The sequence below is a fragment of the Babylonia areolata genome, chromosome 32 (assembly GCF_041734735.1).
Source record: "Babylonia areolata isolate BAREFJ2019XMU chromosome 32, ASM4173473v1, whole genome shotgun sequence".
Lineage (NCBI taxonomy): Eukaryota > Metazoa > Mollusca > Gastropoda > Neogastropoda > Buccinidae > Babylonia > Babylonia areolata.
Window position 1 is genome coordinate 5,406,010 of NC_134907.1, and position 25,000 is coordinate 5,431,009.

Consider the following 25,000-nt stretch of genomic DNA (forward strand, 5'->3'; position numbering starts at 1 on the left):
CCAGCTCGCAGTCATCGATGTTGATGACTGGTGAGGCTTCTTCACCCTGACCCAAAACTTCCGTCTTCTTCAGGCTGATTGTCCAAAGTCCTTGCACGCCAGGGAGAAGCGGTCCACCAGGGTCTGGCTTTCCTGCTATGTATGAGTTGTGACTGTGGCATCATGTGCAAACAGCACGTCCCTGATCAGAGCCTCCCGTACCTCTGTTTTGTCTTTGAGGCAGACAAGGTTGAATGCCTGCCATCTGATCTTGTGCGAAGGAAGCTTCCCTCTGTTGCAGTGACAAAAGCATGCTTCAGAAGCACAGCAAAGAAGATCCCGAACAGCACAGGGGCGACACACACAATTTCTCCGTTCCCAGAAACACACACACACACACACACACACACACACACACACACACACACACACTCACAGAAGCGGAGATGCAGTCCACTCTGACAGGCTGGTGGCAGTGAAGGGACACGTTGACCACAGCCAGCACCTCCTCCTGACTCAGTCCCTGGTAGCGAACCTGTGGGTCCTCCTGCCCAACGGGGACCGTGTCCGGCTCTGTCGGCTTCATCACCATCACCGCTGTTCGGGGTGGGGTGGGATTAGCGGATCATCATCATCATCATCATCATCATCATCATCATCATCATCATCATCATCATCATCAGCAGTAGCATCGTCATCGTCGGTAGGTCAGTTCCCCGCTCGGCAGTATCTTCTCCCCTCCACTGCACCTTGACTAGTGGTCTGGACGCCAGTCATTCGGATGAGATGGTTAAATCCAGGTGCCATGTGCAGCATGCACTTAGCGCACGTAATAGAACCCTGGGCAACAAAGAGGTCAACCCAGGCAAATTCTGGAGAAAAATCCACTTCGATAGGACAACAGATACCACTTGCAGGCAGAAAAAGGCAACAACAAAAACGTTGCGCTGCACTGTAACGATGAGCTCTCCCTTGGGAGAGCATCCCGAATTTCACACAGAGAAACCTTTCTTGACAATACAATACAATACAATACAATACAATATAATAATAATATAGCATTAAATCTTGTGCCGAGATAAATCAATGCGTTTTCACACCAGTCATTCACACGCATGCATGAATCTGATTCTGAGGGATGAAAAAACAAGGGTATAAACTGATGAAACAGAAAACTGGAGACAGTGTTACCCCACAATGCTCATCTTTAACCCTCACCACACACACACACACACACACACACACACACACACACACACACACACACACAGCACACACACACACACACAGCAACACACACACACACAGCACGCACACACACACACACACACACAGCACACACACACAGCACACACACACACACACACACACACACATTCAGCCATGCACGCACGTACATACAGGCACACATGCTTGCGTTGGCAGTGTATTTGTGTGATATGAGGGAATACAGAATAGAATATGTCTTTATTACCAAGTTTACCGGGGTCACAAGGAATATTGGGGGGTACATAACAAGGTACGAACATAAATCGAAAATCATACACACAGATACAGTAGATATTAGGATACATACAAGTGCAAACAATACAAAAACTTGCACACACACACACACACACACACACACACACACACACACGTTTGACAGAAGCCGCATATTATATGTGAATGGGGCTGATGACTAGATCTTCAGGTAGATGGCTGTTGATTGCACAATTCTATTTATCATACTGGATTTGTTCGAGAGACAGGGCATTGACTGCTTTGGGGAAAAAGCTATTGGCGAAGCGACTGGTTTTCGTCCTTATACTTCTGTACCGTCGACCAGAGGGGACCATCTCGAAAATCCCAAAAGCTGGATGTAATTCGTCCTGGCTGATTGATTTTGCTTTTTGAGTAGCTACTTACAATATATGTCTTCTAGGGAAGGTAGATCAGCCCCGGTAATCTTGGTGGCAGTTTTTACGATTCTGTTAAGGGCTGCAACTTCTGCCTTGGAAATGTTTCCGTACCAAACAGTAATAGCGAAGGTTAGCACACTTTCAATGACTGCTCGGTAGCAATCAACCATGATTTCTTTTTTAATTCCGGACTTTTTGAGGCTCCAAAGAAAGTACAGGCGCTGTTGTGCTTTCTTAACAATGCTTTCCGTATTTTTCTCCCATTTCAAATCGTTGGAAATTATCAATCCGAGAAATTTAAATTCGCTGATGATCTCTACTTGCTTGTCTTTAATGACAAGTGGTAAGGAGTCAGATCTGATCTTCCTGAAATCTAAAATTAATTCTTTTGTTTTTGACACGTTGAGTTCTCAGTTGTTTTGATCACACCAGCTGACAAGTTCTAGTACTTCTTCCCTATATTTTGACTCATCACTGTTCGAAATCAGCCCTTCTGGAGTAGTATCGTCGACAAACTTGACCATGGTGTTACATTCATTACGAGTTGCACAGTCATGTTTGAATAGTGAGTACAACATTGGGGATAGGACACATCCCTGTGGGGTGCCTATGTTGAGAATGCATGTGGAGGAGGTGTGGTCACCAACTTTAACAACTTGCGGTCTGCATCTTAGGAAGTTTAGGATCCATGCACAAATTGATTCAGGCAGCGAGAGGTCTTTCAATTTGAAATATAGTTCTGATGGTATTATTGTGTTGAACGAAGAGCTGTAGGCAATGAAAAGGATCCTGGCATAGTTGTTAGGATTTTCGAGATGTCTGAGGACGTGGTAGAGACCTATGTTAATGGCATCTTCAACTGATCTGTTAGCTCTATAGGCGAACTGAAAGGGATCAAAAGATGGAGAAATGCAGGTTTTTAGGAATTGTAGAATCAAGCGTTCAAATGTTTTCATTTCGACTGATGTTTAGGCTACGGGACGATAATCATTAAGACAACTAGGCTGTGCTTCTTTTTTGGAACAGGAATGATTGTTGATTTCTTAAAGCAGCGTGGCACCACACAAGACTGAAGGGGCATGTTAGATATATCAGTGAAGACACTAGATAGTTGGACTGCACACTTTCTCAAAAGGCCTGGTGAGATGTTGTCAGGGCCAGCGGCTTTTCTTATTTTCAGACGACTGAAGTGGCATCTGACTTCATTCTCTTGGACAATGAAAGGGGGAGTGGTGGTGATTTTGGGTGCAGCCACGTCAGATGTAGACAATGGTTTATGTGAAATGGGGTGGACTTCCCTCACACAGACACACTTACGGTTGCCGGGGTAGGTAGAGAAATCGCAGTAGACAAGGAATGGGGGAAGGGTGTGGGGGGAGGGATTGATGAGAATCTCTCCTGACCGGCTGTAGTCCACGCCGTGTCTCCGCCGCCAACTGTAGGCCTCGTTGCAGTCACGTGGTATGTCTGCACGTGCGTCACGTCACGTTACCTTTTGTTACGTTCTTTTATGATGCGTTACATTGCTGTTGCACTAATGTGTTTGACCTGCATGGCGCTTTTGAAGTGCAGACCTCTTCAAGGTGTTGGGGGCTTCAGCTAGCTGCACTGGATTACATTACGTTCTGTTGTGTTACACTGCGTTATGTTGAATCACATTGCGTTACATTACATTAAATTATGTATAATGGTATGTAAAATTTACGTTACATTGCGTTGTATTTGTTAGAATACATTACATCACATTATGATTACGTTAACTCACATTGCATTACATAATGTTAAATTACATTACGTTACAATACGTTAAATACATTACTTTGTAAGATTACACTACGATGCACTACATTGCAGTACACTATTACCTTATACTACATTACTATGCGTTCGCATGATCTGAAATGCAAAGGTCTGTGTGGGCTCCAACAGCACAGCACTGCATTCCAGCAATGATGTACAACGACATTACGTCATAGTCACGTGGTCGCATTCTTTAAAGTGCAACAGACAGGAAGTGCTTCCACTGCAAAACAAGTAATTGGACACTATCACGATCCATCCATTCCTATCACATTACAAAAGGACATTAGGACTGACGCTCTTTTCTTGTGTCACTCACACTATGAACAATCACTCACACTATACAATCACTCACACCATGAACAATCACTCACACTATGAACAATACTGACGATTCTTTTCTTGTGTCACTTAAACTATGGCCCACAATAGCATTTTCTTATTCTGTCCCTTAAACCATCCACCACAATGACGATCTTTTCTTGGGTCAGTCACACCATGAACACACTGACGGTTCTGTTCCAAACCAACACCTACCAGAAGGTGTCGGAGCACATCTCACATCAGTGACGGTCAGTGTGCCTTTCCCGCCAGGCCCGTAGTGAGCGTCAAAGCCGATGACGGGCAGCACGTGCTTATCGGTGATGAAACCCTGGTCCACCATGCTGCCCTTGCTGTCACAGTTGCACGTGACTCCCTCCGACACGCACGTGCCCAGTACACCACACGCGCACCCCATGACGGCAGAGTCGTCGGCGGTGCCGAAGCTGGTCAGGGATTGGTTGTTGAAGCCGATGAGGGCGGAGTTTGTTAAGGGGGCCTCTTGGCATTCGTATTTCACGCCCTGGATAAGTCAACATGGTACCTGATTAGCTTTGATTGACAACTTTCAGTGGCCAATAAAAAGCCCTTGTAAACAAAGGCAGATGTCCATTGGTCAATAAACATACACACAGACTGGTAACCCACAGACACAACGGTCAATAAACATACACACAGACTGGTAACCCACAGACACAATGGTCAATAAACATACACACAGACTGGTAACCCACAGACACAATGGTCAATAAACATACACACTGATCAGTAACCCACAGACACAATGGTCAATAAACATACACACTGATCAGTAACCCACAGACACAATGGTCAATAAACATACACACTGATCAGTAACCTACAGACACAATGGTCAATAAACATACACACTGATCAGTAACCCACAGACACAATGGTCAATAAACATACACACTGATAACTAACCCACAGACACAATGGTCAATAAACATACACACTGATCAGTAACCCACAGACACAATGGTCAAACATACACACTGATCAGTAACCTACAGACACAATGGTCAATAAACATACACACTGATCAGTAACCCACAGACACAATGGTCAATAAACATACACACTGATAACTAACCCACAGACACAATGGTCAATAAACATACACACTGATCAGTAACCCACAGACACAATGGTCAAACATACACACTGATCAGTAACCTACAGACACAATGGTCAATAAACATACACACTGATCAGTAACCCACAGACACAGTGGTCAATAAACATACACACTGATCAGTAACCCACAGACACAATGGTCAATAAACATACACACTGATCAGTAACCTACAGATACAGTGGTCAATAAACATAGACCAATAACCCACAGGCACTTTGGTCAATAAACATACACACAGACCAGTAACCCACAGGCACAATGTCTTCAATCTCATGTTATTTAACGCCTCCCATTGATGTGTACTGAGGTGAATACAATTTGCCATGAACAACCCCTTTGTTGCCGTTGGTTCTTTTGCATGCGTTAGGTGGGCTGCTGTGCACGGGGCTTCAGTTAATCATCTCCTCTCGTTTTGACACTACCACCATCACCACCATCAACATCACCACAACCATCACCCCCCCCCATCCACCCCACCCCTACCCCATCCACCAGACCTGCCAGCAGAAGTGGGAGCTGGTGACCAGGGAGTGGATCTGTTCCGGGCTGGCCGTGGGGTAGGTGTGTGTGAAGCTGAAGTCCGCCCCGTCCTCTCCCCCTCTCCCACCCACATGTCCCGTCGCCCACTTCGCGTTAGAGGGCACCTGGGGGGGATCATCATAGGTGCGTAAATATACAAGTGCACGTAAGTACACACACACACACACACACGCGCGCGCGCGCGTGAGCACACACACACACACACACACACACACACACACACACACACACACACACACACACACACAGTGACTGAGAAGATGCAGCGACACCGACATACCGCCAGACTGAAACACAAACCGACAGATAGACATATTGTCATGCTGGGTTATGCGGACGAAGGTGGGGGGAAGGCATGGGGGGATGGTGGAAGCCTTTCCTCTATTCTTCACATCCAAAGGGCGAGAGAAGAAAAAACATACAGTGTATCTGAGGAGGATGAAGAACAAGAAAATGACGATGATGACGACGACGACGACGATAATGATGTTGGGGACGACGAAGACGAAGAAGCAGTCACCGTCCATCACGTCCCTTCAGCTGCATCATGTCTTCAAATAAATTAAAATTAGGAAAGGTGTTATCATTATGTTGGTAACAATGTTTGAGTGAACAGAAATTGTCTGTGTCTTCCTGTTTATCATTTTCCTTCGCTAATGTCTGTCTTTGTCGGGGAATTATCTTGTTCCCTGTTCATCATTTTCCTTCGCTAATGTCTGTCTTTGTCGGGGAATTATCTTGTTCCCTGTTTATCATTTTCCTTCGTTAATGTCTGTCTTTGTCGGGGAATTATCTTGTTCCCTGTTCATCATTTTCCTTCGCTAATGTCTGTCTTTGTCGGGGAATTATCTTGTTCTCTGTTCATCATTTTCCTTCGCTAATGTCTGTCTTTGTCGGGGAATTATCTTCATCCCTGTTTATCATTTTCCTTCGCTAATGTCTGTCTTTGTCGGGGAATTATCTTGTTCCCTGTTCATCATTTTCCTTCGCTAATGTCTGTCTTTGTCGGGGAATTATCTTCATCCCTGTTTATCATTTTCTTTGCCGATGTTGAAAGAAATTGTTTCTTGAAAGAATTCGTCTTGTGCCCCGTGTACAAAGTGAATTAAGATGCCGGATGGTGATGTGTTGGGAGAGGAGTGGATAGAGTTGGGGTGAGATGACAGGAGGTAAAAATGTGAAAAAAAATGACAGTGAGAAAGTCAGTCAGTCAGTCAGTCAGTCAGTCAGTCAGTCAACTATCGATACAGAATACTTTATCTCCCATTAGGGACAAATTGATACCAATCAATCAGTCAATCACTTTATTGTCTGATACAGAGAACAGAAATTCGCCTTCAGGCTCGTCGTAAAGAAAATAAACTCTTATTCCAACTTTTAGAAATGAAGATATTCACTCCATCATTTCAAATCAAAACATGCACACGAACATGGCGGGAAACATGGGGGTGAGGGATGGAAAGGCGTTGCACCATCAACATCACTGCAGGTTTTTCAACAATTATAAGTATGAAAGTTCGTCATACAAATACATTAGTTAAAAAAAAAGTCTTAGTCCTAAAATTAGACCTTGTTATATATATAACAAGGAAACCTTTATACACAGTCACACACACACCAACACACAAACACGCACGCGCGCGCGCACACACACACACACGTACACAAACACACACACATTTGGTACATTGTTTAAGGATTAAAGGGACTGAGGTAAGTTTTTGCTGGGTGACTTCTCATGTGGACATTCATGGCAATGAAGCTGCTGATAAAGCAGCTAAAACAGGAACACAAGATCCAGAAAAATCGACAAAAATGCATGTCCGTCTTTCCGTAAAAGAGGCATACACTTTGTTAGAAAAATCAGCATGGGGTCGATTTCATAACCGATGGAAGGAAACGTTTTTAAAACATAAAGGAACATTATTCCCCAAGAATATTATTAAAGAAAAGATACCGAATCCATCAGCTTGCTATACAAGATTAATAACCTCTACTTTCTTCCGTATAAAACTTGATGCACTGAAGACAAAGTATAGAAAAATGTTACATGCATCTGTGGTAAGCAGTTCAGCTTGCATCATTGTTTGTTTCACTGTCAGCAGTTACGTACCTTCTTGCCCAAGTATTTCAAAGAGAATAATTATTCTGCAGATGATTTTTGGAAAGTTATTTCTGACGAGGTTCTTATGGTCGAACTTTCACAGGCATTAGTTCATAGCCCTATTTCTACATTCCTTTAATGTACTTCAGAATAGTTAATGGTTTCTGATTGTTATAATTATTATTATTGAATTGTTACTGTTAAATGTAATTGTATGTTAGTTATGCTTTTTTTGGGTAGTTTTCTAGTTTTCTACCTTTTCTGTTTTCCTCCGTTTATCCGTTTCGTTTCAAGTGGCATTTTATATCGCCGACCAGAGGGAAGCATTTCAAAACATGGGTAGGCCACAGGGGGTGAGAGCAGTCAGTTGTAATCTGGACAGCCTTCTGCCTCACTGCCTGCTGTTAAAGACCATCTAAGGACAGTTGTTTAGTTCCGGTAATTTTGCCAGACATGTTCACAGTTCGAGCAAGCCGTCCACTGTTTTTCATACTGGTACTTCCATGCCAAGAAAGAACGTTAAAGATTAAAATGCTTTCGATAAGACTTCTGTATATGTTCTGAAGTATATTTGGACTAACATCAAAAGCTCTAAGCTTCCTCAACAGATATAGATATACACGTGGTGCAAACACACACACACACACACACACACACACACACACACACACACACACACACACACACACACACAATGTCACGAAGGATGAGAGAGACACACATCACAGCGGCTTGCCCCAGTGATAACGATAACAACAATAATGATGATGAAGACGACGATCACATTTCCAGGCAAGGATCTTGTGACGTTCACAATAAACGTCATACACACAAACACACAGGCAAGGAGCTTGTGACGTTCACAATAAACGTCATACACACAACACACAGGCAAGGAGCTTGTGACGTTCACAATAAACGTCATACACACAACACACAGGCAAGGAGCTTGTGACGTTCACAATAAACGTCATACACACAAACACACAGGCAAGGAGCTTGTGACGTTCACAATAAACGTCATACACACAAACACACAGGCAAGGAGCTTGTGACGTTCACAATAAACGTCATACACACAAACACACAGGCAAGGAGCTTGTGACGTTCACAATAAACGTCATACACACAAACACACAGGCAAGGAGCTTGTGACGTTCACAATAAACGTCATACACACACACACACACGTCAAGCACACCAGGCACGAAGAAGCGCGTGCACACAAAAACAAACAAACCCACCCCACGCTCTCACATGGCAAGAGGTTAAAGAAGCTCATTCGTCCTTAAAATGATAGGTAGTTGTGTATTGGTTGTATTGTGTTGTACTGATTTAGGGTGGGAAAGAGAGAGACTGACTAGTGAATCGAAACACACACACACACACACACACACACACACACACACGCCGTCCCATCCCCGACCCCCACACCCACATCCCCCAGCCACTGACCACAGTGACGGCACCACCGGCTGAGTGGAAGTTGCAGAGCACTTTGAAAGGCGGCAGGGGCCCAGTCTGGTCGGGGTCCACCAGGAAGTAGCCGTCATCCAGCACATAGCGCTTCTCCTTGTGGGCCCTCGCGATGGCCTCACAGTCCTTCTCCACGTCTGGGGGCCAGGCAAGGCAAGGCATGGCAAGGCATGGCAAGGCAAGGTATGGCATGGCAAGGCAAGGCATGGCAAGGCAAGGTATGGCAAGGCAAGGCAAGGCAAGGCAAGGCATGGTATGGCATGACATGGCAAGGTAAGGCATGGTATGGCATGACATGGCAAGGCAAGGCATGGCAAGGCAAGGCATGGCAAGGCAAGGCATGGTATGGCATGGCATGGTATGGCATGGCATGGCAAGGCAAGGAAAGGCAAGGCATAAATTAGTGGTTGAGTGTTTGGTTGGCTGTCTGTACAGGGTTATGCACGTAAGGTTTTCATTTTAATGTCTAAATGCATGTCTAAAACGTTGGTTTTTACATTGTACCTATGCATGTTTTGCATGGAAAGGCGCTTTATAAATGAGATTGTCATAATCAGTAAGAAGGCTACACGTCCAGGCCGTGAACAACAACAACTATGATACTACTATTAGTACTACTACTACGACGACTTTTACTTCTAACAGCAGCACCCACAAGAATATGAATCATTAGTGCTTTCCATGTAAAACATATTCAATTGCGCTGTACATTGAAAAAAGAAAAGAAAAATAGTAAAACGTGCATTATAACAGGACGAGTAACAAACATATCCTTCATAGACATCCAAGCAAACGCTGATGTATGTACACACATACATAACCATTACGCACAACAGTCAACATTCATATCACAATACCTAAATGACAAAATCCAATCACCACTCCAGTATCACAATATTGGTGGGTATTGACACGCAATGCTGTTTTTTTACCTTGGTGTAAGAGTGTGTGTGTATTTGTTTTTGTGTTTGCTCGCGCGCGCGCGCGTGTGTGTGTTTGTAAGTATATACATATTCGGTCACGAGTCCACTCCGTCTGTGTTGAAGTATGGGGTGCCACAAGGTTCAGTCTTGGGTCTAGTTTTATTTACTATGTGCACACATCCTCTCAGAGCTGTCATTCATCGGTCAGGTCACTCATACCACTTCTTTGCAGACGATTCACAGCGCCACAACTCTTCTGTTCCCCAAGAGTTTTCAACTCTGTGTGTGTGTGTGTGTGTGTGTGTGTGTGTGTGTGTGTGTGTGTGTGTGTGTGTGTGTGTGTTTATGTGCACAACATTTGTGCTTGAATGTTTAGCTGGCTGACTGTATTTTCCATTTTGATGTTTAAATAGATGTTTTAAACGCCAGTGTTTACATTGTGCAACGCAACTGAGCATGTTTCACATGGAAAGGCGCTTTTTGAATTAAATCATTATTAAACACACACACACACACACAGACACACACACACACACACACACACACACACACACACACGCATTCTCCCCACCGCGGCCTACCCTCACCCCCATCCCTTCCACACATAACACACACACAACAAAAACCCGCTGATACCCACAAGAGCAGGCCACGTCATCGACAGCCACGTGGGCAGAAGATTTCCAGTGGAGGCGCAGTGACGTCACAGGCAGCCTGGCCTTGTTGGTGACCACAACGTGTTGGCGAGGGCGTCCACACCTGGCACACACCTCGCTGAAACGCTCGTCACCGCACACCGCGTCTGCTCCTGGAACCGTCAGCTTGGCATCTTTCTAAACATGGACACTGTGTAACGGTCAGCTCTCTTCATACCAAACACGGACACTGTGTAACGGTCAGCTCTCTTCATACCAAACACGGACACTGTGTAACGGTCAGCTCTCTTCATACCAAACACGGACACTGTGTAACGGTCAGCTCTCTTCATACCAAACACGGACACTGTGTAACGGTCAGCTCTCTTCACACCAAACACGGACATTGTGTAACGGTCAGCTCTCTTCATACCAAACATAGACATTGTGTAACGGTCAGCTCTCTTCATACCAAACACGGACACTGTGTAACGGTCAGCTCTCTTCATACCAAACATTGACATCGTGTAACGGTCAGCTCTCTTCATACCAAACATAGACACTGTGCAACGGTCAGCTCTCTTCATACCAAACATTGACATCGTGTAACGGTCAGCTCTCTTCATACCAAACATTGACATCGTGTAACGGTCAGCTCTCTTCATACCAAACACGGACACTGTGTAACGGTCAGCTCTCTTCATACCAAACATTGACATCGTGTAACGGTCAGCTCTCTTCATACCAAACACGGACACTGTGTAACGGTCAGCTCTCTTCATACCAAACATTGACATCGTGTAACGGTCAGCTCTCTTCATACCAAACACGGACACTGTGTAACGGTCAGCTCTCTTCATACCAAACACGGACATTGTGTAACGGTCAGCTCTCTTCACACCAAACACGGACACTGTGTAACGGTCAGCTCTCTTCATACCAAACACGGACACTGTGTAACGGTCAGCTCTCTTCATACCAAACATTGACATCGTGCACGGCAATGGTGACACTCAGCCACGGACCCTCCCGTTTCGGGCAGGAATTCCCCCCCCCCCCCCCCCCCCCCCCCCTGCAAGCGGAGAAGGTGTCACACAAAGGGACATAAGCGGGGGATCGGCACCAAGGGTCGCAACTCTGCTGTGAGAACCCACGGCGGTTAGTGCAACGCTGACCTCCCTTGGATCTGCCCAGCAAGGCACTCCCGCCCGCTCCGGCCTCCGCCCCCCGCCCCTCCACCCAACAGGCAGCCAGGGGTGGTTCTTTCTCTTTTACATTGGGCCTTCCTTTCTCTGTTTCTCAGGCATGCGCCATTCAACAAATTTGGGGCCACACCCCCACTCCTGAAGACATACACTCTTCTGCAGGGAACCAACCCACTTGTAATTCATATTGATATGAAGTCTTTTTTTTTTTATAAACTTATAAACTTATAAATCAAAATAATAATATAAACTGAATCAATCAATAGAATAAAGAAATAACTAAGAAAAAGAAAGACAATATATATATATATATATATATGTGTGTGTGTGTGTGTGTGTGTGTGTGTGTGTGTGTGTGTGTTGGCTTGTAATTGTGCGTCCATGTACATGTATGCATGCATATACAGACACGTGCGAATACATACATACATGCTATTACATTTTCTCTCCTAATCACTCTTCTGTCTGGTGTCCATCTATCTATGTATATTCATACACACTGATGTGCCCAGTACACAGACATTTTTTGTGGAGCACTGTCTTGCCTATTTTCTACATTCCTCCGGCCTCACTCTGACCGCTTCATGCATCTACACGCCTCATATGTATATACCTATATGTGTGTGTCTACCCACATACATTATGTGCAGGTATGTGTATATGTATGTGTGTATATACATGGACACAATCACATTTTCTGACACATTCATTCCGGTTTCATGACTGAATGCTTCTATGTGTACACATACTATAGTCATAGGTACACTTCTCTTTTGGGAGGTCCGCCTCACGCACAGACACATTCCGTGCCAGGCGGGACGTGTCTCTCACAGCCTGCTCTCTGCAGCAGCAGAACACACTGTGTGCCAGGCGGGACGTGTCTCACCCTGCTCTCTGCAGCAGTAGAACACACTGTGTGCCAGGCGGGACGTGTCTCTCACACCCTGCTCTCTGCAGCAGTAGAACACACTGTGTGCCAGGCGGGACGTGTCTCTCACACCCTGCTCTCTGCAGCAGTAGAACACACTGTGTGCCAGGCGGGACGTGTCACACCCTGCTCTCTGCAGCAGTAGAACACACTGTGTGCCAGGCGGGACGTGTCTCACCCTGCTCTCTGCAGCAGCAGAACACACTGTGTGCCAGGCGGGACGTGTCTCACCCTGCTCTCTGCAGCAGCAGAACACACTGTGTGCCAGGCGGGACGTGTCTCTCTAACCCTGCTCTCTGCAGCAGCAGAACGGGCCCGGACGCGGTCTCTCCCCACCTTCACGGCAAAGGATTGCCTCACTCCGTACCTGGAGGGAGGAGGCAGGCAAGGTTCTGTGTGCCACTGAGGACATCAACCTTTCGCTCTCCTCACCACAGCCCAGGAAACCAACTGCCATACTTGCAAGGCATTCATACTTTCCTCCCTTGCCTCAAGCAACCCCTGAGCTTGTACCTGCAGTTGTAACAACAGCAGCACACGGGGTCTACATCGGCCAACAAAACAAGGGAAGTCAGTCTTCACCTCCAAAATTATCAGGTCCCAATGGGCAAGGGGGTGGGGGTGGGCCTCACGCATGGCATGGTGCAAACTACTGACTGTCCTCACCCCTCCTACCCCTCCACACCCCAGCAATGGCCTTCAGGGGACCACGTGCACCTTTCCCTCACAACATCGGAAGGAAGACCCTCCTCCATGAAAGAGAGAGGAAGGCATTACAGAATTTGCATCTCACACACCACAACGAACTCCTCGCCACAGAGGAACACTTTTATTCCCTCTCTAACTGACGCGGCCCTACACTCTACTTGAACATGAATGCAGCCAGGTCTTCTCACACTGACGGTGGAGGAAAATGCATCCCTCTGTGTGGTCTGCTCTGTGTGGTCTGCTCTGTGTGGTCTGCTCTGTCTGGCCCTTTCAGCCTTGACACAACGACTGCTGTGGTCACAGAACGACATGCCTCTCATGGGCCTCTCCAACAGGTCCGGCAGTTACAATGATCGTTGGCCATGTGGCAGGACAGCCCCCAAGCTACTCAGTTTCTTGGCTCTGCACCGTTCCAATCACACAACTTGCCTCTACTCTCTCAGGGCTTCCACTGTCCACGCTCCTGGCTGCCACACACTCCCACGGTCAGCTTTCACTCCACAGTCTGCAGCCCAGCACCACTGTGGCCATCCCCCCAATTGCCTCACAGATAGAACGGCACAGACAGATCTCCCGCTACAGGCACTGTCACCAACGAGACATGCCCTGGTTTCTGGGCCAGCATGGAGCCATGGACTTCAGGGCCGGTCCAGTGATGACGCTCTAGTCGCCGCGGAAGCAAGCACCTTGTCCTTCGGGCACATGGCTGCCCCACTACACCTGGTTGCCACTGTTTGACGTTGGATAGGTCACGTCCATCCGGCTTCCTGTCCCGTCAGCAGGACATGCTCTGCGGCAGCCATCTCCCGTCAGGCCTCAACACCTGTTTCCTGACCCCCATGCTGACCAGTGCCCTTCAACGGACACAGCAGCAGATCTGAGGTCAGTCCATCTCGGATGCCCCTCCCAGCTCTATCACAGACTTCCTGGGCATCGCATATGGTCAGAGGCCAGTTCAGAATCAGGTCCTCGTTCTCTACAAGGACCTTCAGTACAAACTTTCCCCCATGGAGACCCTCTTCCGTCAGGAACTGCACCAAAGAGGGAGACTGGACAGGCTTGATGACCTGAAGTGCACTTACACACCATGATCCAACCCAGGAATTGTTGGTGGCTCCCACAATCAATACATTTGTCCAGCATGCCGAACCCAGTGGGAAAAGCCACCAAATGTCCTTTTCTGCCCTTCTTGAGCCAGTATCCGTCTTGACCATTGCACAGCCTCGTCCAAGAGACTGCTGCCATTGCCCATGAGGTCTTTCTGACTTGAGTGGCCAAAAGCCAGCTACACAGTGCACAGGCAACACGCTAGTGCTACTTATTTCTATCGGGCAGAGGGGCAATCCCATCACCTGTCGGTTCGTGTAGAGTATCTCATGCTTCGGGGAACAGATGGAGAGTCCTCCATATCTGCCTGCCACGCCCCAGGCAAACCCACCATCTTGGCGGTCTGTCTCTGTCTGATCCCAAACAGAAGTATCTCTCTCCCATTCCACCATCAACTGATGTGGGAATCAACACCACAGGGTATGCGTTTCCACCCTTCCCCACTGTCGGACACGCCCGAAACATAGCAGCGTCCAACACGCTGTCTGGATCATCATTGCACAGACATAGCAGCGTCAAAACACACTGTCTGGATCATCATTGCACAGACATAGCAGCGTCACAACACACTGTCTGGATCATCATTGCAGACATAGCAGCGTCACAACACACTGTCTGGATCATCATTGCACAGACATAGCAGTGTCACAACACACTGTCTGGATCATCATTGCACAGACATAGCAGCGTCACAACACACTGTCTGGATCATCATTGCACAGACACAGCAGTGTCAAAACACACTGTCTGGATCATCATTGCACAGACATAGCTATCGACATGGCGCATCTGTCTCCCTCTGAGTCCTCCAGGACTTATTGGCCACAACCCAAACCCAAGAGACACCATCTCCTGTCACTGTCATCACACCTCTACCCTCCACCCTCACCCCATTGCCATCACACCTCTACCCTCCACCCTCACCCCATTGCCATCACACCTCTACCCTCCACCCTCACCCCATTGCCATCACACCTATACCCTCCACCCTCACCCCATTGCCATCACACCTCTACCCTCCACCCTCACCCCATTGCCATCACACCTCTACCCTCCACCCTCACCCCATTGCCATCACACCTCTACCCTCCACCCTCACCCCAGACATCACACCTCTACCCTCCACCCTCACCCCATTGTCATCACACCTCTACCTTCCACCCTCACCCCATTGCCATCAAACCTCTACCCTCACCCCATTGCCATCACACCTCTACCCTCCACCCTCACCCCATTGCCATCACACCTCTACCCTCCACCCTCACCCCAGACATCACACCTCTACCCTCCACCCTCACCCCAGACATCACACCTCTACCCTCCACCCTCACCCCATTGCCATCACACCTCTACCCTCCACCCTCACCCCATTGCCATCACAACTCTACCCTCCACCCTCACCCAGACATCACACCTCTACCCTCCACCCTCACCCCATTGCCATCACACCTCTACCCTCCACCCTCACCCCATTGCCATCACACCTCTACCCCCCACCCTCACCCCATTGCCTTCACACCTCTACCCCCCACCCTCACCCCAGACATCACACCTCTACCCCCCACCCTCACCCCATTGTCATCACACCTCTACCCTCCACCCTCACCCCATTGCCATCACACCTCTACCCCCCACCCTCACCCCATTGCCATCACACCTCTACCCCCCACCCTCACCCCATTGCCTTCACACCTCTACCCCCCCATCCTCACCCCATTGCCATCACACCTGTACCCTCCACCCTCACCCAAGACATCACACCTCTACCCTCCACCCTCACCCCATTGCCATCACACCTCTACCCTCCACCCTCACCCCATTGCCATCACACCTCTACCCCCCACCCTCACCCCATTGCCTTCACACCTCTACCCCCCATCCTCAACCCATTGCCATCACACCTGTACCCTCCACCCTCACCCCATTGCCATCACACCTCTACCCTCCACCATCACCCCATTGTCATCACACCTCTACCCTCCACCCTCACCCCAGACATCACACCTCTACCCTCCACCCTCACCCCATTGCCATCACACCTCTACCCTCCACCCTCACCCCATTGCCATCACACCTCTACCCTCCACCCTCACCCCAGACATCACACCTCTACCCTCCACCCTCACCCCATTGCCATCACACCTCTACCCCCCACCCTCACCCCATTGCCATCACACCTCTACCCCCCACCCTCACCCCATTGCCATCACACCTCTACCCTCCACCCTCACCCGAGAATGTTGAGTGTTCTGGGTGGTACTGTTTGCTTGGCCCCAGCAGGAGGATGAGGTCTCCTTCTTCGTCGCATGTGCATGCGGAATTTCCTTGTCCGACCACCGGTTGCTTGGGGTGGGCCCCTTTGAGGCATAGGGCCTGGTGCCCGGTCTCCGAAGGTCAAGCGCCACATCGAGATTCTGTGGACTGCATCATTATGGAAGCGTGGATGCGTGGTATTGTGGTTTTAATTGCGCCAGTGGCCAGATACAGCTGGAATTTTCTTTCGGGGTGCGTCACCCTTAGCTCATGGTCCGTACGTTCTGCCCTGTGAGCACAGGGGGGATTGCTTCTCCGAGGGTCCCACTCCGGGGCTAGAGGTTATAACGCGCGTCTTGACCGCATGATGAACCCGTCATAGGACACATGGGGTATTTCAGTAAGGACAACAGTGCCACCTCTTGACCCACCCCGTCCTGGTAGGAACATCGCCAGTTGGTCCGGGACTGCTTATTCGGCCAGGCAAGCCTGACTTATATCGCATCTAAGGGCCGTTCCCCTATCCGCCACCCGGGGACCCGCCGGATTGGGGATGGTTGCCCCGCTACTGAATTGGAAGCAGCCTGGTCCCGTGATGTCTGTGCTGTGCTTGGTATCAATTATGTCTGTGGATGTTCATGTTTGGTATCAACACAGCCTGTCCTTCCACTGGTTCTGTCTGTCTGTCTGTCTGTGTCGTCGTTATTATCACCACCACCCACCACCACTACCACCACCACCACCACCACCACCACCACCATCATCATCATCATCAACATCACCAACACCAACACCATCATCATCACCACCACCACCATCATCAACACCACCACCACCATCACCACCACCATCATGGCATCATCATCACCGCCATAGCACTCACCTTCAGATGTAAGATCTCTGATCTCGTAATCTGAAGACCGGAGACGATTTTTGCGAGAGAAGAGTCCGAATCTGCCAGAAAGTCTGGGAATTTTCTCAGCACAGAAAAAGAGGATATGTTGTGTGCAGTAGGTGGACGATCTGGTTACTTGTCTAAAAGCGATGATCGGGAATCCCCGGTAGATGACGTTGACTCTACCTTTCTGATAGTTGGGGTCGCCTGGTTCGTAGACAGGAACCTCTGGACGAATGATCTGCACATTGCAGTCATGTGGTTGTGAGTCACAGAGAGAGAGAGAGAGAAGACAAGACAAGACAAGGCAAATTCTTTATTTCAAGGCTAAAAAACACTGGTGTGCTATTTGCATCCAGTCCCCGTCCTGAATAGGGTCTACACTACACAATGCTAAATAAAACAGAAGCATGAAAGCATGGTGTTAGTAGAGATACATAACAGAGGAGAATTTTTTGTTTTTAAATCATAAAAAGAAAGAAAGAAAGAAACAAACAAACCACCACCACCACCACCACCACCACCACCACCACCAGCAGCAGCAGCAGCAGCAGCAGCAGCAGCAGCAGCAGCAGCAGCAGCATCAACAACAACAACAACAACAACAACAACAACAACAACAACAACACACACACACACACACACACACACACACACACACACACACACACACACACACACACACAGGTACAAGCATGGTGTTAGTTGGAGAAAAAAAAGAAACAAACACACACACACACACACACACACTCTCTCTCTCTCTCTCTCACACACACACACACACACACACACACACACACACACACACATGGCATACAGGTACAAGCAGGGTGTTAGCTGGGAAAAAAATGAACAAAATGAAAGAAACAAACACACACAACACACACGACACTACAGACCAGAGTGGGGGATGGAGGGTGAAGGAGATTAAGAGAGAGACAGAGACAGAGGCACAGAGAGAGAGAGAGAGAGGGGGGGGGGGAGGGGGGGTGGGCGGGGGGGACAGAGACAGACAAACAACAACTGCACAAAAACAACAAACAACAACAGCGGCAAAAACACAACACCACGTTTCAGTTTCAGTTTCAGTAGCTCAAGGAGGCGTCACTGCGTTCGGACAAATCCATATACGCTACACCACATCTGCCAAGCAGATGCCTGACCAGCAGCGTAACCCAACGCGCTTAGTCAGGCCTTGAGAAAAAAAAGGTGAATAAATAATAGATAAATACATTAAAAAAAAACTACTACCACTACTAATAATATGTATAAGGCGCAAAAACCTGATGAAGTCAACTATAAGCGTACATAAATAAATAAATAAATAATAATTATAATATAAAAAAGTAGTAATAATAATAATAATAATAATAATAATACAATAAAAAGGCAACAATGATAAATAAGCAAATAAATGTAAAACATGGAGACACACATTCACACATACACCCACATATGCATAACAAATATGCACCAAACATTCAGTTTCACAGATATGAAAGCACAGTCAAATAATACACATAAACGTACATGAGCCCCAACACACACACACACACACACACACACACACACACACACACACACACACACACACCACGAAGAACCCAAACGGTGTACCATTTCGCCAACAGGCGGGTTGGGTTTGAACCGACAACCCACAATGATAGGTTTATGGATGGTGTTCATCCAGATGTCCCTCTGTGTCTCCTCCCTCTCTTCTTGGAACCGACTCTCCTGTCTGTGAAGCTGACAATTGCGTTTGAGGCCTGAAAACAGATGGCATCAGGTTTAAAGAATATATAAATATAAATTACATACGAGATTTAAGGAAAGCTGAAGGCCGGGCTCTCTCTGCTGTTGTTAACTCACTCAGTACGGCCAGTCCTCTGTTCCCCTCTACACAGACACCTCGGATGTCCAGTGCGTGTCTCAATGACCCAACCTTTAGCTTCCGTCGTCAGAATTGTGGTATTCTTTGTCAATATTCACCTCTTCAGTGTAAGAGCCTTCCGCTTGTAATTTTTTGATGGTGGTAATTGGGGTGAAACGCTGTTAACGTCGTCTCTTTTGCCGTTCGTATGGAGAGAGTTAATCCTCACATTCAAGAAAGTACCCAGATCACCTCCGGGTATACATAGATTGTTCAGTAACTGATTACCAGCAGGCGGGGGCAGCATTTATAATTCCACCATTAAAAGTAGAGAAGTATCATATTGGTACAGATTTTTCAATATTCACACGAGAACTTAATACATTTAATCAATCTTCCTATTACTATATTCCAGGTGATGTTTTGTGTCCATTCTAAATCTATGTTACAAGCATAAAAATCATTTAATTTGTAAACAAGAGGAGAATTCCTAACAAAAATTCGTCATGTAATACTTTTTGACCATTCGTGGTACAGAGATTATTTTTTGTTGTACCAAGACGGGAATGTTGGAAATGAATGTGAGGTCGTTGTGGAAGAAAATGTGAGGTCGTTGTGCAAGAAAATGTGAGGTCGTTGTGCGAGAAAATGCGGAACAAATATTCACGATGCTATCGAAATTCGTGTTTCATTTCGTAACAAGGTTATATTCAGCTGGAGAAAACCTGCTGGAACCATGTCAATAAACTGAGTGTGGGATCTGACCCTGTCGGAGAAAATGCTAACTACAGCTCGCGCAAAACTTATCATACCTTTGCTTCCAAAACAAAAGGGCATTACAGTAGCAAGTTAAGCAGTGTAATATGGTCTGCGAAACTAACACACCAAAGTGACTTGCAATAGTGATAACGCAATTACCCCCCATATATACCATTTGTGGATGTGAACAGCTGAAAACATTTTTTTACCTCTTCCATTAAAAAACTTGGAAACGTTTCACATGAGAATCAGCTTATGTTTGAAACAGTCCAGAGATTAATTAGGAGCCCAATAAGCTCTCTGTTGTAATTTCACTGGTTGAGTAGTTACTTTGTTATTTCATTCTGTTCATACATATTTTTTTTGTGTGTGATGCAAACTGAGGAGAGAGAAAGAGGGAAAACAGTGAGGACATGAGACATGGTGGGGTGGTTTGTACAGGTTGGATTTTTGTCTAAAATCAGCATTGTGGATAGACGTTAAACAAAAGAACGACTCACTCTCTCTCTCTCTCTCTCTACACACACACACACACACACACACACATACACACACACACACACACACATCCATGGGTTTTCATTGTGAACCCTAATTCGTGGTGTTACCAGTCTGGTTTGTTGTCGTCGTGGTTACACATGATCACTGAGATACAGACAGACAGACAGAGAGAGAGAGAGAGAGAGAGAGAGAGAGAGAGAGAGAGATGTACACAGACAACTGAAGGAATATTTAGAACATGATAGATTTACGAAGTAGAAGACATCATGTAAAACGTCAGAAAGATGACGTAAAAATTACATTACGTCACCTGTTATAAGTGTAGTCTGTGACCAAGCTGCCGGCTGGCAGCGAAAATTCAGATTTTTTTTCTTTTTTCTCTCTTTTTTTTGTTTAACAAATAGGTGTCAGTTTTCAACTTTGTTTTATTTTTATTTATTACACACACACACACACACACACACACGTTTGGGAATTGCTGAAAATAGTTTCGATGTACAAACTTTCCTGTAAAACTGAATGAAACAAAATCCCATTGAAGCTACAACAGCACCGTAACAGCAATGTAACTCCGAAGTGATAGCATTGTAACAGCAATAGAACATTGATGAAACAGCACTGCAACGGTTTCAGTTTCAACAAAATGTCCAAATGTGCGGATAAATTCATATACGTTACATCACGTGTAACGGCACTGTAGCAGCAACAAAGCAGCAACGTCAAAGCAAAACAACGTGATGTGTTACAGCAATATGACAGCATTGTGATAACAACAAAACAACAACGTGGCAGCAATGTATCAGTAACAGCAACGTGACAGTATTGTAACAGCAACATGGCAGCATTGTAACAGCATTGTAACAGCAACATGGCAGCATTGTAACAGCATTGTAACAGCAACATGACAGCAACGTGACAGCATTGTAACAGCAACATGGCAGCATTGTAACAGCAACATGGCAGCATTGTAACAGCATTGTAACAGCAACATGACAGCAACGTGACAGCAATGTAACAGCAACGTGACAGCAATGTAACAGCAATGTAACAGCAACATGACAGCAACGTGACAGCAATGTAACAGCAACGTGACAGCAATGTAATAGCATTGTAACAGCAACATGGCAGCATTGTAACAGCAACATGGCAGCATTGTAACAGCAATGTAACACCAACGTGACAGCATTGTAACAGCAACATGACAGCAACGTGACAGCATTGTAACAGCAACGCGACAGCATTGTAACAGCAGCATGGTAGCATTGTAACAGCAACGCGACAGCATTGTAACAGCAACGTGACAGCATTGTAACAGCAACGTGACTGCAATGTAACAGCATCGTGACAGCATTGTAACAGCAACGCGACAGCATTGTAACAGCAACGTGACAGTATTGTAACAGCAACATGACAGTATTGTAACAGCAACGTAACAGCAACGTGACAGTATTGTAACAGCAACGTGACAGTATTGTAACAGCAACGTAACAGCAACGTGACAGTATTGTAACAGCAACGTGACAGCATTGTAACAGCAACGTGACAGCATTGTAACAGCAGCATGGTAGCATTGTAACAGCAACGTGACAGCATTGTAACAGCAACGTGACAGCATTGTAACAGCAACATGGCAGCATTGTAACAGCAACATGGCAGCATTGTAACAGCAACGTGACAGCATTGTAACAGCAACGTGACAGCATTGTAACAACAACGTGACAGCATGTAACAACAACGTGACAGCAATGTAACAGGAACATGGCAGCATTGTAACAGCAATGTGACAGCAATGTAACAGCGCTGTAACAGCACGTGCTGACCTTGTTTCTTCCCACAACGGAGCTCCGACACGTCAAACTTGATGAGGCGGGTCTCCGGCACACCTGATCCGCCACCCGGGGTGTCCGGGAGCTTCAGGCAAACCTGGGACACACACACACACACACACACACACACACAGAGGAAGACAGACTGGAAAGTCAGACAGCTAAAAGACATAATCATCATCATCACTGTCATCACCGTCATCATCCTTATCATCATCACTCTTATCACCAACACCACCATCATCACCACCATCATCACTATCACCCTCATTACCATCACTGTCATCATTATCATCACACTCATCACCCTCATAACCATCATCCTCATAACCATTACCTTCATCACCATCGCCCTCATTATCATCACACTCATCACCATCGCCCTCATCACCTCATCATCATCACTCATCACTCTCAACCATCACCTTCATTATTATCGTCACCCTCATCACTGTCAGCACACTCATCACCATCGCCCTCATCACCTCATCATCATCACTCATCACTCTCAACCATCACCTTCATTATTATCGTCACCCTCATCACTGTCAGCACACTCATCACCATCGCCCTCATCACGGCAGAGAAAGAAGGGCCCACCTCACACACGGGCAGTCTGTCATTGGCGATGATCCAGTTGACGTCCATCGTCTCACTGTCCCCGCTGCTGTCGCAGTTACACCCCTCGTCAGGACCCCCGACGCACGTGCCCGAGGCCCCGCATGCGCAAGTGGCGTCCACCTCGCTGGACACAAAGCCTGCACACCACGATGACACAAAGCCTGCATACCACGATGACAAAAAGCCTGAACACGGTATGACACAAAGCCTGCTCACGGTATGACACAAAGCCTGCTCACGGTATGACAAAGCCTGCACACCACGATGACACAAAGCCTGCACACCACGATGACACAAAGCCTGCACACCACGATGACACAAAGATGACACAAAGCCTGCACACCATGATGACACAAAGATGACACAAAGCCTGCACACCACGATGACACAAAGATTACACAAAGCCTGCACGCCATGATGACACAAAGCCTGTACACGGTATGACAAAAAGCCTGCACACCATATTGACACAAAGCCTGCACACCATATGACACAAAGCCTGCACACCACGATGACACAAAGCCTGCACACCACGATGACACAAAGATGACACAAAGCCTGCACACCATGATGACACAAAGCCTGCACACCAAGATGACACAAAGCCTGCACACCATGATGACACAAAGCCTGCACACGGTATGACACAAAGCCTGCACACCATGATGACACAAAGCCTGCACACCATGACACAAAGCCTGCACACCAAGATCACACAAAGATGACACAAAGCCTGCACACCATGACACAAAGCCTGCACACCACGATGACACAAAGCCTGCACACCATGACACAAAGCCTGCACACCATGATGACACAAAGATGACACAAAGCCTGCACACCATGATGACACAAAGCCTGCACACCATGACACAAAGCCTGCACACCATGATGACACAAAGCCTGCACACCATGATGACACAAAGATGACACAAAGCCTGCACACCATGATGACACAAAGATGACACAAAGCCTGCACACCATGATGATACAAAGCCTGCACACCATGATGACACAAAGATGACACAAAGCCTGCAAGCCATGATGACACAAAGCCTGCACACCATGATGACACAAAGATGACACAAAGCCTGCACACCATAATGACACAAAGCCTGCACACGGTATGACACAAAGCCTGCACACGGTATGACACAAAGCCTGCACACCACGATGACACAAAGCCTGCACACCACGATGACACAAAGCCTGCACACGGTATGACACAAAGCCTGCACACGGTATGACACAAATCCTGCACACCACGATGACACAAAGCCTGCACATGGTGTGACACAAAGCCTGCACACCATGACACAAAGCCTGCACACGGTATGACACAAAGCCTGCACACGTTATGACACAAAGATGACACAAAGCCTGCACACCATGATGACACAAAGACTGTACATGGTTTGATGACACAAAGCCTGCACACCACGATGACACAAAGCCTGCACACGGTATGACACAAAGCCTGCACACGGTA

The 25,000-nt window shown here is 47.0% G+C and overlaps 1 protein-coding gene across 2 annotated transcripts in view; it reads right to left on the reverse strand.

The window, feature by feature from the left end:
• The window catches only part of LOC143276534 (uncharacterized), a 164,492-nt gene that overhangs the window by 51,403 nt on the left and 88,089 nt on the right, over nucleotides 1-25,000 (reverse strand). For both annotated transcript variants that reach the window (XM_076581082.1, XM_076581084.1), the window contains exons 24-33: nucleotides 23,491-23,648; nucleotides 22,885-22,987; nucleotides 19,552-19,700; nucleotides 17,923-18,175; nucleotides 10,844-11,011; nucleotides 9,260-9,417; nucleotides 5,658-5,804; nucleotides 4,218-4,524; nucleotides 3,198-3,347; nucleotides 416-576 (exon numbers count right to left, since the gene is read on the reverse strand). In XM_076581082.1, the coding sequence (XP_076437197.1) occupies nucleotides 416-576; nucleotides 3,198-3,347; nucleotides 4,218-4,524; nucleotides 5,658-5,804; nucleotides 9,260-9,417; nucleotides 10,844-11,011; nucleotides 17,923-18,175; nucleotides 19,552-19,700; nucleotides 22,885-22,987; nucleotides 23,491-23,648 (1,754 nt within the window). The remainder of the gene's footprint in view (nucleotides 1-415; nucleotides 577-3,197; nucleotides 3,348-4,217; nucleotides 4,525-5,657; nucleotides 5,805-9,259; nucleotides 9,418-10,843; nucleotides 11,012-17,922; nucleotides 18,176-19,551; nucleotides 19,701-22,884; nucleotides 22,988-23,490; nucleotides 23,649-25,000) is intronic.